This window comes from Mizuhopecten yessoensis, unplaced genomic scaffold (assembly GCF_002113885.1).
Source record: "Mizuhopecten yessoensis strain PY_sf001 unplaced genomic scaffold, ASM211388v2 scaffold11009, whole genome shotgun sequence".
Classification (NCBI taxonomy): domain Eukaryota; kingdom Metazoa; phylum Mollusca; class Bivalvia; order Pectinida; family Pectinidae; genus Mizuhopecten; species Mizuhopecten yessoensis.
Genome location: NW_018408833.1, coordinates 811,988 through 824,200, shown reverse-complemented (window position 1 = coordinate 824,200; position 12,213 = coordinate 811,988). Strand labels below are relative to the sequence as shown.

Sequence of the window (12,213 nt, the reverse complement as noted above, 5' to 3'; positions counted from 1 at the left end):
GGTTATTCAGAAGAAGTTGTTGAAAGGTTTTAAACATATTTGACCCCTGTGACCTTGAATATAAGTCAAGGTCATTTATTTGAACAAACTTGGTAGCCCTTCATCCCAGCATGCTTCTGGCTAAATATCATCACCCTAGGCCTATTGGTTATTCAGAAGGAGTTGTTGAAAGGTTTTAAACATATTTGACCCCTGTGACCTTGAATATAAGTCAAGGTCATTTATTTGAACAAACTTGGTAGCTCTTCATCCCAGCATGCTTCTGGCCAAATATCATCACCCTAGGCCTTATGGTTACTGAGAAGAAGTTGTTTAAAGTAAAATGTTGACGTTGGACGGACAGACGACGGACGACGGACGGACGACGGACGCCGCACCATGCCATAAGCTCACTTGGCCCTTCGGGCCAGGTGAGCTAATAATAATAAAGCGAAGAGTCCCTTCTAATTGTGTAGAATATTTACCTCCAACATAAACTGACGACAGGCACCACACGGAGCAATGAAGGAGGACTTGAGGTCACTATAACATCAAGAATTTAACATGTTGTACATGTATATATAAAGGATGAGTTTACAACTGCATGAACTTGTATCAATAACAAAAGGCTAAGAGTGCCTGTATTGCTTAGGCCAAAAATAAATATGTGTGTTTCAGGTATCCCAACCTACCCTACATTTTACTGCCGACCCTACATATTTTATCACCTACTTGTATCTAAGATAAATTTAGTAGACAGGCAAAGTTCACAGCAACTCATTATAATGTACTTTCTTCCTGTTCTGAGAGTTTAACCTTATTCTTGACAAAAAAATGTAAGGAAATGCACTGTTAAATTCAAAATAAAACATGGTATTACTTCACAAAAATACTTTTGTTTGGCCTTACCTGGTTATATTCAAGCAACCTTAACAAAATGTTATCATCAAAAATAATATTGCAAACACATGAATGTAGTTCCATTGCAATGCCCATCTCTTAGAACCCACAGGGAACCCCATCCTTCATATATTAAGTGATTTCTTGGTCTTGCTCCAGAGTAAATTTGGCTAAAGTATATGATAACTATATACTCAGGAGGAGTAAGCTATTAAAGACTTGTAAACCTTAATTATACCCTTTTGGACCCAGACTGCTGGGGAGTTACACTCTGCTCATGGACAATAAGGGATATCTTACCTTGTTCTTAAAAGCAGAATCTCTTTGTATACAATATTCATATATACACTTTTATGTTAATTCAAACTTTCTGTATAACTAATAGTAACCTATAAAATATATCACTGATCTTTTTCTGACTCGCATGTATAGATACATTATCGATTTTTCATTTTACAAATTTTCATTTTATGACCAACTGGCATATTACCAGGCCGGTCTTTGCTTTAAATCATGAGTGACAACCTATGTAGGTACAGCATTGACCTTAAGTTACCTTGAAATGGCCATGGCCTTGAATGACCTATGACCCATGGACACAGCCTTGACCAGTGCTGTCCTCTCTGCACATATGGCTAACCCATAGGAGGCGTTTTCTACATTACAACCTGTAAAGCAGATTTATAAATTTGATTTATCAGTAAGTCACCTGTCTGGACAAAACTAGTACTATCAACGTTACCTGTGTAAACCAGGCCTTCAATTAGCAAAGAGTGGTCTGAAAACATTTCTAGTCCAAATAGTTAATAGACATGTTGGTTCTTAATTCTGAGTCTCATTATGCAAAATGATATTTCCCTAGTGCCATTTTCAAGTTAGAACATTTCACCTTTGAAGACAGGTGGTAATTTAATACAAATTCACAAAAATTAGATGTATTTAAATAGAATTATGATGATACAGTACTAAACAATATTTTGATTTGTTTATCAGCACATTACCTGGTAATTTCGTCGACAGAATATATATAAAATTGTGATACCCCTTTCTCTTTAAAGAAAATAAATGTAATTTTAGTAAGATATTGATATTGGAAAATAATTATTAAAATGTACCGAAGTTATATAGTAACATGTAATAAACTAAACTTTGAAAAGCAGATCTAGATTTGATAGTATATATCATCAGAGAGATATAATACAGTTCACTATATGACTGAAACTAAAATAGAACTTAAATTTGGAATTAGTCATTAAATACAACATTTATAAATAACATAAAAATGAAAATAATATATACTTTGAATTTAAATTAAATACATCCTTACATTACGCTCACCACAAGTCATTTGATATTTAAGTCCATTTTGTTTATAAAACTTTCCAACCAGTCATTTGAAGTGGATACAGGGCCCCAGATCGGCGGCAAACTGTGACGCTTTTTACTTTAAAGATCCCTGTCCCAGTGCAAAGTGGTTTTTCGTAATAAACAGAAACCTCTCCTTCATTCTGTTTTGGCTAAAATTGTAGCAATGATGATTGTTCCTCACTTGCTGTGATGTTGATTACCTGTGATGGTGGATCCTAACCTACTGTGATGGTCTTTACCTGTGATTATTGTTCCTCACTAGCTGTGATGCAACTCATCTGTGGTGGTTCCTAACTTGCTTTGATAAGTCTTAACCTGTGATGATTTTTCTCACTTGCTGTAAAAGTTCTTACCTGTGATGATTGTTCCTAACTTGCTGTGATAGTCTTTACCTGTAATGATTGTTCCTAACTTGCTGTGATAGTTCTTACCTGTGATGATTGTTCCTAACTTGCTGTGAGTCTTTACCTGTGATGATTGTTCCTAACTTGCTGTGAGTCTTTACCGGTGATGATTGTTCCTAACTTGCTGTGATAGTTCTTACCTGTGATGATTGTTCCATCATCACACATGAGAGCTGCTCCCACTCTGAACTTGCTGTAAGGACAATAGGCTTGTTTCTTCATACCTGCACTCATCTGCAGCAGTGTCTTGATTTCCTCTACAATATATAGAAGACTCTTCAGATTAATGCTTGCACTCATCTGCAGCAATGTCTTGATGATATGAAATGGAATCCTTTGACATGATGATATACAAGGTTTAATAAAAAAATTGTAATTTCTTTTTTTATGTCACTCAACCTGGAACATTTCATCTATTGAAAGGGAGTGTATACACACTGCATCAGATAGGTTATAGGTAGGATGTAGAGAGAGTGCCAAAATAGTTGTAAGGCAACAACATACAACAAGGGCCTAAGCGGTTACCTGAGTTATATTATTGGTACTTGTAGCTTAATTTCATTGTTGAGATGTACAAAATGTGGAAACAACATGGAAACAAAGTGAAATACAATACTTGTCATTTCACCAAAAGATAAAAACTTTAAAAACTATTCAAATAAATGATTTTGCTATTGAGAATTACACCCTCTACCGAAAGGAGAGCAGATGACCTGGGGGATAATGAAATTTACAATTAAGGTAATTAAGGTAACTGAGTCTGATAAAGATTTTTTTAACTTTTAACCATTATCCCCAATTGGGCCCCGCCCTTCCAGCCCCTGGGGATGGGGCAGGATGTTCTTTTCTCATACCATCTAATTGTCATCTGGCATCATAGTCATTCCAACCAAGTTTGAATAATATCCTGCTAAAAATGGACAAAATATACCCAAAAGTGTTATTTCCCTATTATAAACTATAGTAAATTTTACCCCCTCCCCAAAGGAGTACCGGGAATACTGAAATTTACAATTTAAACAAAGCCCCTGATGATCTTTTTATACATGCAGAGAAATTGACTGTAGCACCTCTGAATCTGGAGAAGAAGAAGATTTTTGAAATATTGGTTAATTTTCCCTTTTGGGCCCCGCCTTGCCCCCTGGGGTATGGGCAGGAATCCCTATTTTACATTTTGATACCATCTTCCTCCAAGGATGATTCTCACCAAGTAAGAATCATTTCCTACTGAAAATTTTCTTATTGAAAATTGCAAAAAAATATGTATAGCCCTGGGGTACTGAAATTTACAATTTAAACAAAGCCCCTGATGGTCTTTCATACATGCAGAGAAATTGACTGTAGTACCTCTGAGTCCGAGTCTTTTGAAATATTGGTTAACTTTCCCTTTGGGGCCCGACCCAGGCCCCTAGGGTTTGGGTAGGTATCACAATTTTACAATTTTGTAGCCTCATCTACCAAGGATGATTTTGACCAACTTTGAAAATTTACGCACGACGGACGACGCACGATGACGGAGGGAAAGCGATCAGAATAGGTCACTTAAGCAAAGCTCAGGTGACCTAAACACAAGACAAATCAAAGAAGCAATCAAAATCAGGAAAACTCAAAAACATGAACAGAGACAAGGGGGGACACTAGTGGAGTCATCTGTATGACCCGACACTGACATAACGAAGAAGGGGCTAGATCTACACCTTACCTATAACCTATCTGTTGCAGTGTGTATACGCTCCCTATTGATAGGCAAAACGTCCTGGGTAGAGTGACATAAAAAAATATATACAATTCCATCACATCATTGTACAGGTAAAAATACAAATCCTTCACTCAGTCAAAGCTTGACAAGGGGACCAGACAGTCTTGAAACGTCTCAACATGTTTAATTGACTCGTTTCAACCTTAAACTGAGCAATTTTTACTGCCAGAGTCGAATGTCCTCCCCTTTAGCTCCAGGCTTATAACATGCTATAATGACAAGAATGCCATAATAAATCATAATAATTCCAAGTGATATCTGTTTACATAGTGATCATTATTCACATTCATTTCTCTGAAAAGGAGTATTTCATGAGTGTTATTTCTCTGTATTATCTTAATGTATGAAGAGTAGAGTTTTGATTATTATGACACATGGTCATATATCATGTGTAACATGTTAGTGACAGTGCACAACCTGAAGGTATTTTACTACTTTATTTCAAAAGTATTTAAGAGCTTTGTGGAGGTAAAACTTTGCCCATTAAATTTGCTCACTGACTCAAATAAATTGAAAATTTATGTCTTTTACTAAAAATTACACTGGCGAAAGATTTTTTTCAGTTCGTCTAACTAACAGTTTATTTAGATAAATGCTAATAGAAATTTATGTATCTTAACATGTTGTAGGTTGCTAAACTGCCATAAACTGGTCTTGTTTTTTTGCACAATTTTCTTTTCACAATATAGGTAACCATACAAAACAATTGGGCTACAGGTAAGTTACAGTGTTATATATATCTGAATATTACAATATTGTTTTCTGATAAAAGAGCTCCATGCCAAGTGTAATGTTAAGTAAGCCCAGGCTAGAATATCAGTAATCATGGTTCAGCACACCGCTTACACTCTACATCAATGCCACAACCTTATAATAGTCAACAGCCTATTCAGGTGCAGTGATCAAACACTGCAAAAACTTGCCAAAAAACTTTAAACCAAATCCAATTAAGCTGTTTGGCCCCTAAGATATGAAAATAGGGTTAACACATCGCTTACACTCAATATTAATGCATGAACCTTATAAATGTCAACAGCCTATTAAGTGTGATGATCCAACACAGCACAAAAAAACTTACTCAAAAACTTTAAACCAAATCCAATAAAGGTGTTTAATTGTTGGCCTCTAAAATTTGAAAATGGGGTTCAGCCCATTGCTTTAACACTCATCATTAATGCATTAATGCCTCTACCTTATGATAGTCAACAGCCTATTGAGTGTGGTGATCTGACATTGCACAAAAAAACTTGCTCAAAAACTTTAACCTAAAGGTTGCTCATAAACTGTAACCAAGTCCAATCAAGCTGTTTTTGGCCCCTAAAATATTGTTCAACTCTTGATCCAATCAAGTTGTTTTTGGCCCCTAAAATATTGTTCAACTCTTGATCCATATAAATGCATCAACCTTATGATACGTCTCAACAAGGTATAAGCAGCAAAATTAACAATACACTGACATCGCAACTCCGATGTTCCTATGAATGATGCCATTTTTAATGAATGGTATACATGATAACCTTTTCTGTGGGTTTTGATAGGTTTGACTCAATTAAAAGACCAGACCTTCGGTAAAATAACCTTCCAGCATAAAAACAAAATGAAAATCAAAAGTGTGGTGTACATGTACTACACAATGGCAAAATGACCTTAACTGCCAACAACCGTCAGTGCTTGGTAACCATGCATGCCACTGTGTAGGTTGATTATCAGACCCACATGTAGACTGTTGATGTTTCTTGGATAGCACTGATAAATAGCACTATGGACCTGACAGTACAATCTCCACATGTAAACCTACATACATATCAAGGTAGTATTAAAGTGTACTAATCAGGAGCTAATCACTGTGATACTACCTAGTTCTCAATTATTTACTTCAGAAATTGATAGTTAAGTTCAAATCTTCAGCAAGTCTGGCCTTTCCTTAACCAATAATATAAACATAAAAGACCAACTGCTTCAACTTTCATTCATCAAATCTGTTGGCCTTGGACCTTTGGTGTTTGGCATATAATAAAACAAGTCTACTCTGACTTCTTCATAATTTAATATGGAAGTTTAAAGTAATACAACAGGAAACGAATAATGTGTGGCAGGTTTTGATTGTACATAGGATTAAGGTCGACTTCTAGCTTCGAGCCAGAGGGAATTTCCCTTTAGCTCAGTGGTAGAGCATTCAACTAGGAACCTAGGGATCGTGGGTTCGATCCCCGGTGAAAATGCATGGCCAGACTGGAATTCAAACCCTGGACCTCTGAATTATAGAAAATTCTAAACAAAATTAACTGCATATTGACATAGGTTGGATAAAATTTCTCATATAAAATTAAAATTAACATTTCTCATATAAAAATTAAAATTAACATTTCTCATATAAAAATTAAAATTAACAAGTTGTGTGTGTGTCATGTGCAAAATACACAGTTATCATAAGATCCAAGAGGGTTGAATTTTTAACAGATCATATGACAACCAAGTTTGACAATTTAAGTTTTCAGGGCAGAACTCTCTTATTACAGTGTCAGAGTCATAAGTACTTGGTTCAATAAATTATAGATGTAAACAGTATTTAATTTAAAGTAAACATGCAAGCTTAACCTTCCTGACGGTAATCGTAATAACAGTAACATGATTTTTTCTGGTCTATTTAACACTAACGTGACCCTAAACATTTTTCTTCAATTTGGTATGTATGGATTGTATAGAGGTTCATAGAGCAAAACGATGTGTACTCACACAAGAACATTCACTGGTCGTGCTATATGAACTTCTATACAGTGCAATTAGATGTGTCCGGGTTGACTTCATTATAATGATAGTCTAGTTGGTCGTGATCTGGGTTATAGTTTACTATAATCTGGGGAATTTTTATATATTGAGGCAGATATATGATATTCTATGTATGAATGTTGCCTTATTTTATTCAATATCATGATCACAACATACCATATATGTACGCGCATTTCTATCGACAGGTATTACCTGACAGTGCTAAAAAAATAGCAAAGCATCCAGCTCAAAGTGCACATGTACTCCAATAAACATAAAATGACTTGCAAAAATGTTTTTCTAACTTTAAACCTGTGTGACAAATTGATTCTGCTAATGCATGGATTAAAAAATACTCTATCTATCCTTGACCTCATGTTTGCTCCTTTGCAGCAATTTCTTTGGGATGTGGGTACTGGAGTAGGCAAACAAAAGTCTTAATTATATGTTTACATCTGTGGCGGGTTTTGCTTGTACATAGGATCATGGTCACCTTCCAGCTTCGTGCTAGAGGGAATTTCCCTTTAGCTCTGTGGTATAGAGTGTCCAACTACTGTAACTAGGAACCTAGGGACTGCTGGTTCCAGGCCTGGGGAACGACACTACTCTCTTTCCTGTTACATATTTTTAACAATTGTCCTAAAAATTTCAAACATCAAGATAAGTGAAGTGAAAGCATATGCTGGCATCTTATTGGCTTGATTAAACACTATTGCAATGCTCCAACGATTTTGACTTTACCAATAGTATCAAGATATTTTGTCCAAATAACACTCTAAAACTGCAGGCAGTCAGAGGAACGGGTAATGTGTTTATACCCATTCCGCAATTCAGTGGATGTTAAGATGTCTCAATACTATTCTGACAACTGGCTTTATTCACTTGGCACATTGTGGCTTAGAGAGTTGTTTTCAGCAGTTTAGAATGAACACACCTGTTATTTGCATTCTTTGCTTGACAAAGGAAAACACCATTTTCTAAATCTTGCATAAAATAAGCTTTCAGTTACTGTTTGTGTTCAAATAAACTTACCATATACACTACTTTTACCTGGTAAAATGACCTAGTATCACAACCTAGTTCCTAGGTCGTCTCAAACCGGTTCACAAACTAAGATTGACCAAATTTCGTTTCTTTTCTCAAGATCGATTGAAATTCGTGAGAAATATATCTCACACCGTGAGGATTTGTTCTCGGGCAGTTTTCGTGAGTCTCACGCCAAAATCGTTAGATATAGCATGTATGGGTTATAGGGCCTTTGCAACCAGCCAATATCTATCACAACTCCCTGGGGAGCATACAGCCGGTGCTGCCATTTCGGCACTCACATCTAGCACTCAACAGTTCTAGCACTGCCCAACTACGTGCTCATTTACAGCTGAATAGACTGGAACAAGTGGAATAAAGTATCTTAATTACTCAAAGATATAACACAGTGCCGTGCTGTGCCGCGTGACTCAAACCCGCAACCCTTTGGTCACGAGTTTGGCATCCTACCACTAGACTACTATGCCTCCTACTGCCTTGCAATATAGAAAGATAAATATATTTTTTTATTGGCATTCATCTTTTAATTGTCTAAATGACTCACTTGAAAAATATGACAATACCTGACATAAGGCATTGCCTTTCTAAATGATAATATAATGACTATCATATAGTTTTACCCTAGAACAAGAGGATGAACACAACACTAGGTGAACAAAATATTGGTACGAGAGTAAGGATAATGTACAAGTGTAAAAAGACTTTGACCACGTTTTTCAAAGTCTGGTCATTAACGCAAATTTTCCAAATGCTTTTTGGAGAAATACCTTGAAATTTATAAATAAATGTTTGTTTATTTTTTCTGTCTTCAGACAATTTACATAAATCCTTTTATGTGTACATTTAGATATGAATTTCAATATGTGTAAATACACTGTACTAGCCCATTTTTTTGTTAAGTTTAATTTTCTGTAAAGCTAATAAGGTGGTTTTTTAACGGGGTGAACATTTCGCAGGGGTGAAAATATTGCAGTTAACAGATACAGAGACACTTTAATAAATTCCTTGAAACCAAATTTATTAATCAGATATATTGATAGTCAATTTATTGGATTTGTATAAGTTGTATGTACTATACATTGACAAAAACGTATTCTCTCCTGCCAACTCTTTCTTTCGGGCAGTGTATCCTTTAGTCCAAAATACTGACTCTATCCTTTCAATTTCCTTTTTGATATGTCCACCCTATCAAAAATTATTAAAAGGAGGTAGTCAGTTATTTCAGACTACCAGGTATGTCTTCTTAGGTCCCTCTGGTAAGCCTGTTCTCATACTATAATGCAACCATGCAGGTGTATGTGGAATGTCCTAGTTGTCATGGTATTATAATAATTAGACAACACTTAAGGTGGCCCTTGATCATGAGTGGCACCATCACCATTCTTTGACCTTAGCTGTTAGGAGGATGTAAATCTTACAAATTTTAATAAACAAGTTATAACGTACAGATGACAGGATGATGAAGACGATTCAATTAATGATGTAATATGATAATGACGACGATAATGACTGTGTCAGTTTGAATGTGGGGGTGTAAGAGTGTGTGAATGTGGGGGTGTAAGAGTGTGTGAATGTGTTATATTTGTGTAACAGGAGACAGAGAATGCAACATCAAGACCTGGAGGTTGGATTTCGAACCCAGGACCCTGCCAACTCTAGATAGAGGCTCTTCCAATATTGAGCTACCAGGTCACCAACAATTGACCCAGTCAAGTTCCACTACATATTCCTCCCTCCTTTTTCTAAGTCTTCACCACTGAAGACAACACTTTACAACCACGGCTCGGGCATCCCCATGCTAAGGGTTCACCCACTGATTGCTTGAAATACAAGTTGGCAGGCTGGCTAATTTTGTAACAGGAGAAAGAGAAATGCAATTGCCAGACTGGGATTTGAACCCTGGAGGACCCTCCGAACTCTAGACGGACGCTCTACCCTGGAGGACCCTCCGAACTCTAGACGGACGCTCTACGCTGGAGGACCCTCCGAACTCTAGACGGACGCTCTACCCTGGAGGACCCTCCGAACTCTAGACGGACGTTCTACCCTTGAGGACCCTCTGAACTCTAGACGGACGCTCTACCCTGGAGGACCCTCCGAACTCTAGACGGACGCTCTATCTACCAGGTCACCAACAATCAACCCAATCCTATTCAACTGCATTTGTATACAATAAGCATATTCTAATATATACATAGGTATTTTTCCTTACAATGCACATGTCTGTTTTCAAGGTCTACAATACATCTGTAGACTGTGTACTATATACATAATGTAGGTATATACAGTAACCATACCTTTGTGTACACAGTAAACATCTGCTTGACATGTTAACAACCCAACAAGCATAAATCAGCAATATTTACCTGCTTAGAGTGAAATCATTTTGAAATATTTGTTTAAGACATTTACATTATCTTTATATATCATGTGATGATTTTACCACAAAGAAAATCTGACAAGAACTTTTAGATCTGATAGAAACAGATTTTACTTCAAAAGTACATTTTTCATTTTTTTCTTATATACATATTTTGCCATGTAGCTAGCTCCCCATCAAGAAAAGATGACAAGTATGCAAGCTTGAGCCTCCTCCATTCAAAAATCTACCATTGTACATAGCGTTTCTAGATATTATGAGTTAATGTAAAATTTTATTGACAATATTTTAAAGGAAAGGGTTTTAATCATTTATACTATAGTGGACTTTTTTGATAGGTAAAATATATCATGAACATGTAGGGTAATATTTCAGGAATTTTATTCTGCCACTCTGTAGTGTTCAAACTCAATGGTTGACCCACAGGTACTGGCCTGTCTGTCAATACACCTATAATATAACCTAGGTGTATTGACAGACCTGTGGTCGACCCAGACACGAAATCACCATCAGAACAAGCTGCACGTTTCAATGAATAAGTACAGTAGTGAGGGAAACAGTGTTCAGCAACAACTTCTCTCCCACTATCACACATACAGCTATCACACATATTTTCTTAACAATATTTTACAAGTACTTATATGTTCTTGGTTAAAGTCTGGTGACTCTTCGCAAGTTTCAGAGGGTTTATTATCAGATACATAATAACAAAGACATATTCATATTATTAGCATGGTGTGTAAACTCTAAGACTGTTTCTAAGGACAAAGTAATAGTGTGTACGCGTAGAGCCAGACTTACAACAGACAACAGGATTCAGTACACTTCATTTCCTTCCATTGCATGTACATATCATTGTACATAACAGTTAATTTATAAATCAATGGTAAGGAATAAAGAACTACAATACAATTGCTATTTTTTTCTACTAGATCCTGTGTCATAGATACTAACAAAACAAAGCACATGCTTAATTATCTTAGCACTTATCTGGGGATTTTATTGTGCCAAGGATATTGAAAAAATAAAAATGCAGTTTTTAAAGCAAGTGTTAGGGGTGAAGCGAAGTACAGCTAATAACATGATCTATGAGGAATTAGGAGTATATCCTCTGATTACAATAAGAAAGCTGAGCATTTTCAAATTTTGGTTGAAATTAGTACATAGTCAGAATTGTATTATGTCTGAGATATATAATGATCTTATTGAAAGGTTAAATGTTAGTGATAAATATAACTGGTTGAGAGATAAAATGAACTGTATACTATGGGACTGGGTTATATCTGGGACACCCAGGTGTCAATAAGACGAAGTTCCAATCATATTGTACAGAAGGATTTACTGTAAATTTGTTATGAATCAAAGTTTTATGTAAAAGTGTACCACTGTGAAGTTATTCTTCTTGTGTGTACAGTATATCTTTATAGGTTTGTCAGAAGAGTGGTACCAAGTTTCCTCTAGAATATATCATTTTAAACCTTTGGATAATTAATTTGCATAGGAATTTGGAATTGCTTCCCTTTGTCCATACAATGTATTTCATAGAACATTAAAAACTGAAACTGGCATTTACCCCTTTGACCAATACCTGATTATTTTAAACCATT

At 35.9% G+C, this 12,213-nt stretch overlaps 1 protein-coding gene across 1 annotated transcript in view; it reads right to left on the bottom strand.

Moving 5' to 3' along the window:
• LOC110464551 (cytidine deaminase-like) overlaps nt 1-12,213 on the bottom strand; it is a 24,610-nt gene that overhangs the window by 5,968 nt on the left and 6,429 nt on the right. Inside the window, exons 2-4 of the mRNA XM_021519820.1 lie at nt 2,792-2,908; nt 1,436-1,547; nt 465-522 (exon numbers count right to left, since the gene is read on the bottom strand). Of these exons, the coding sequence (XP_021375495.1) occupies nt 465-522; nt 1,436-1,547; nt 2,792-2,908 (287 nt within the window). The remainder of the gene's footprint in view (nt 1-464; nt 523-1,435; nt 1,548-2,791; nt 2,909-12,213) is intronic.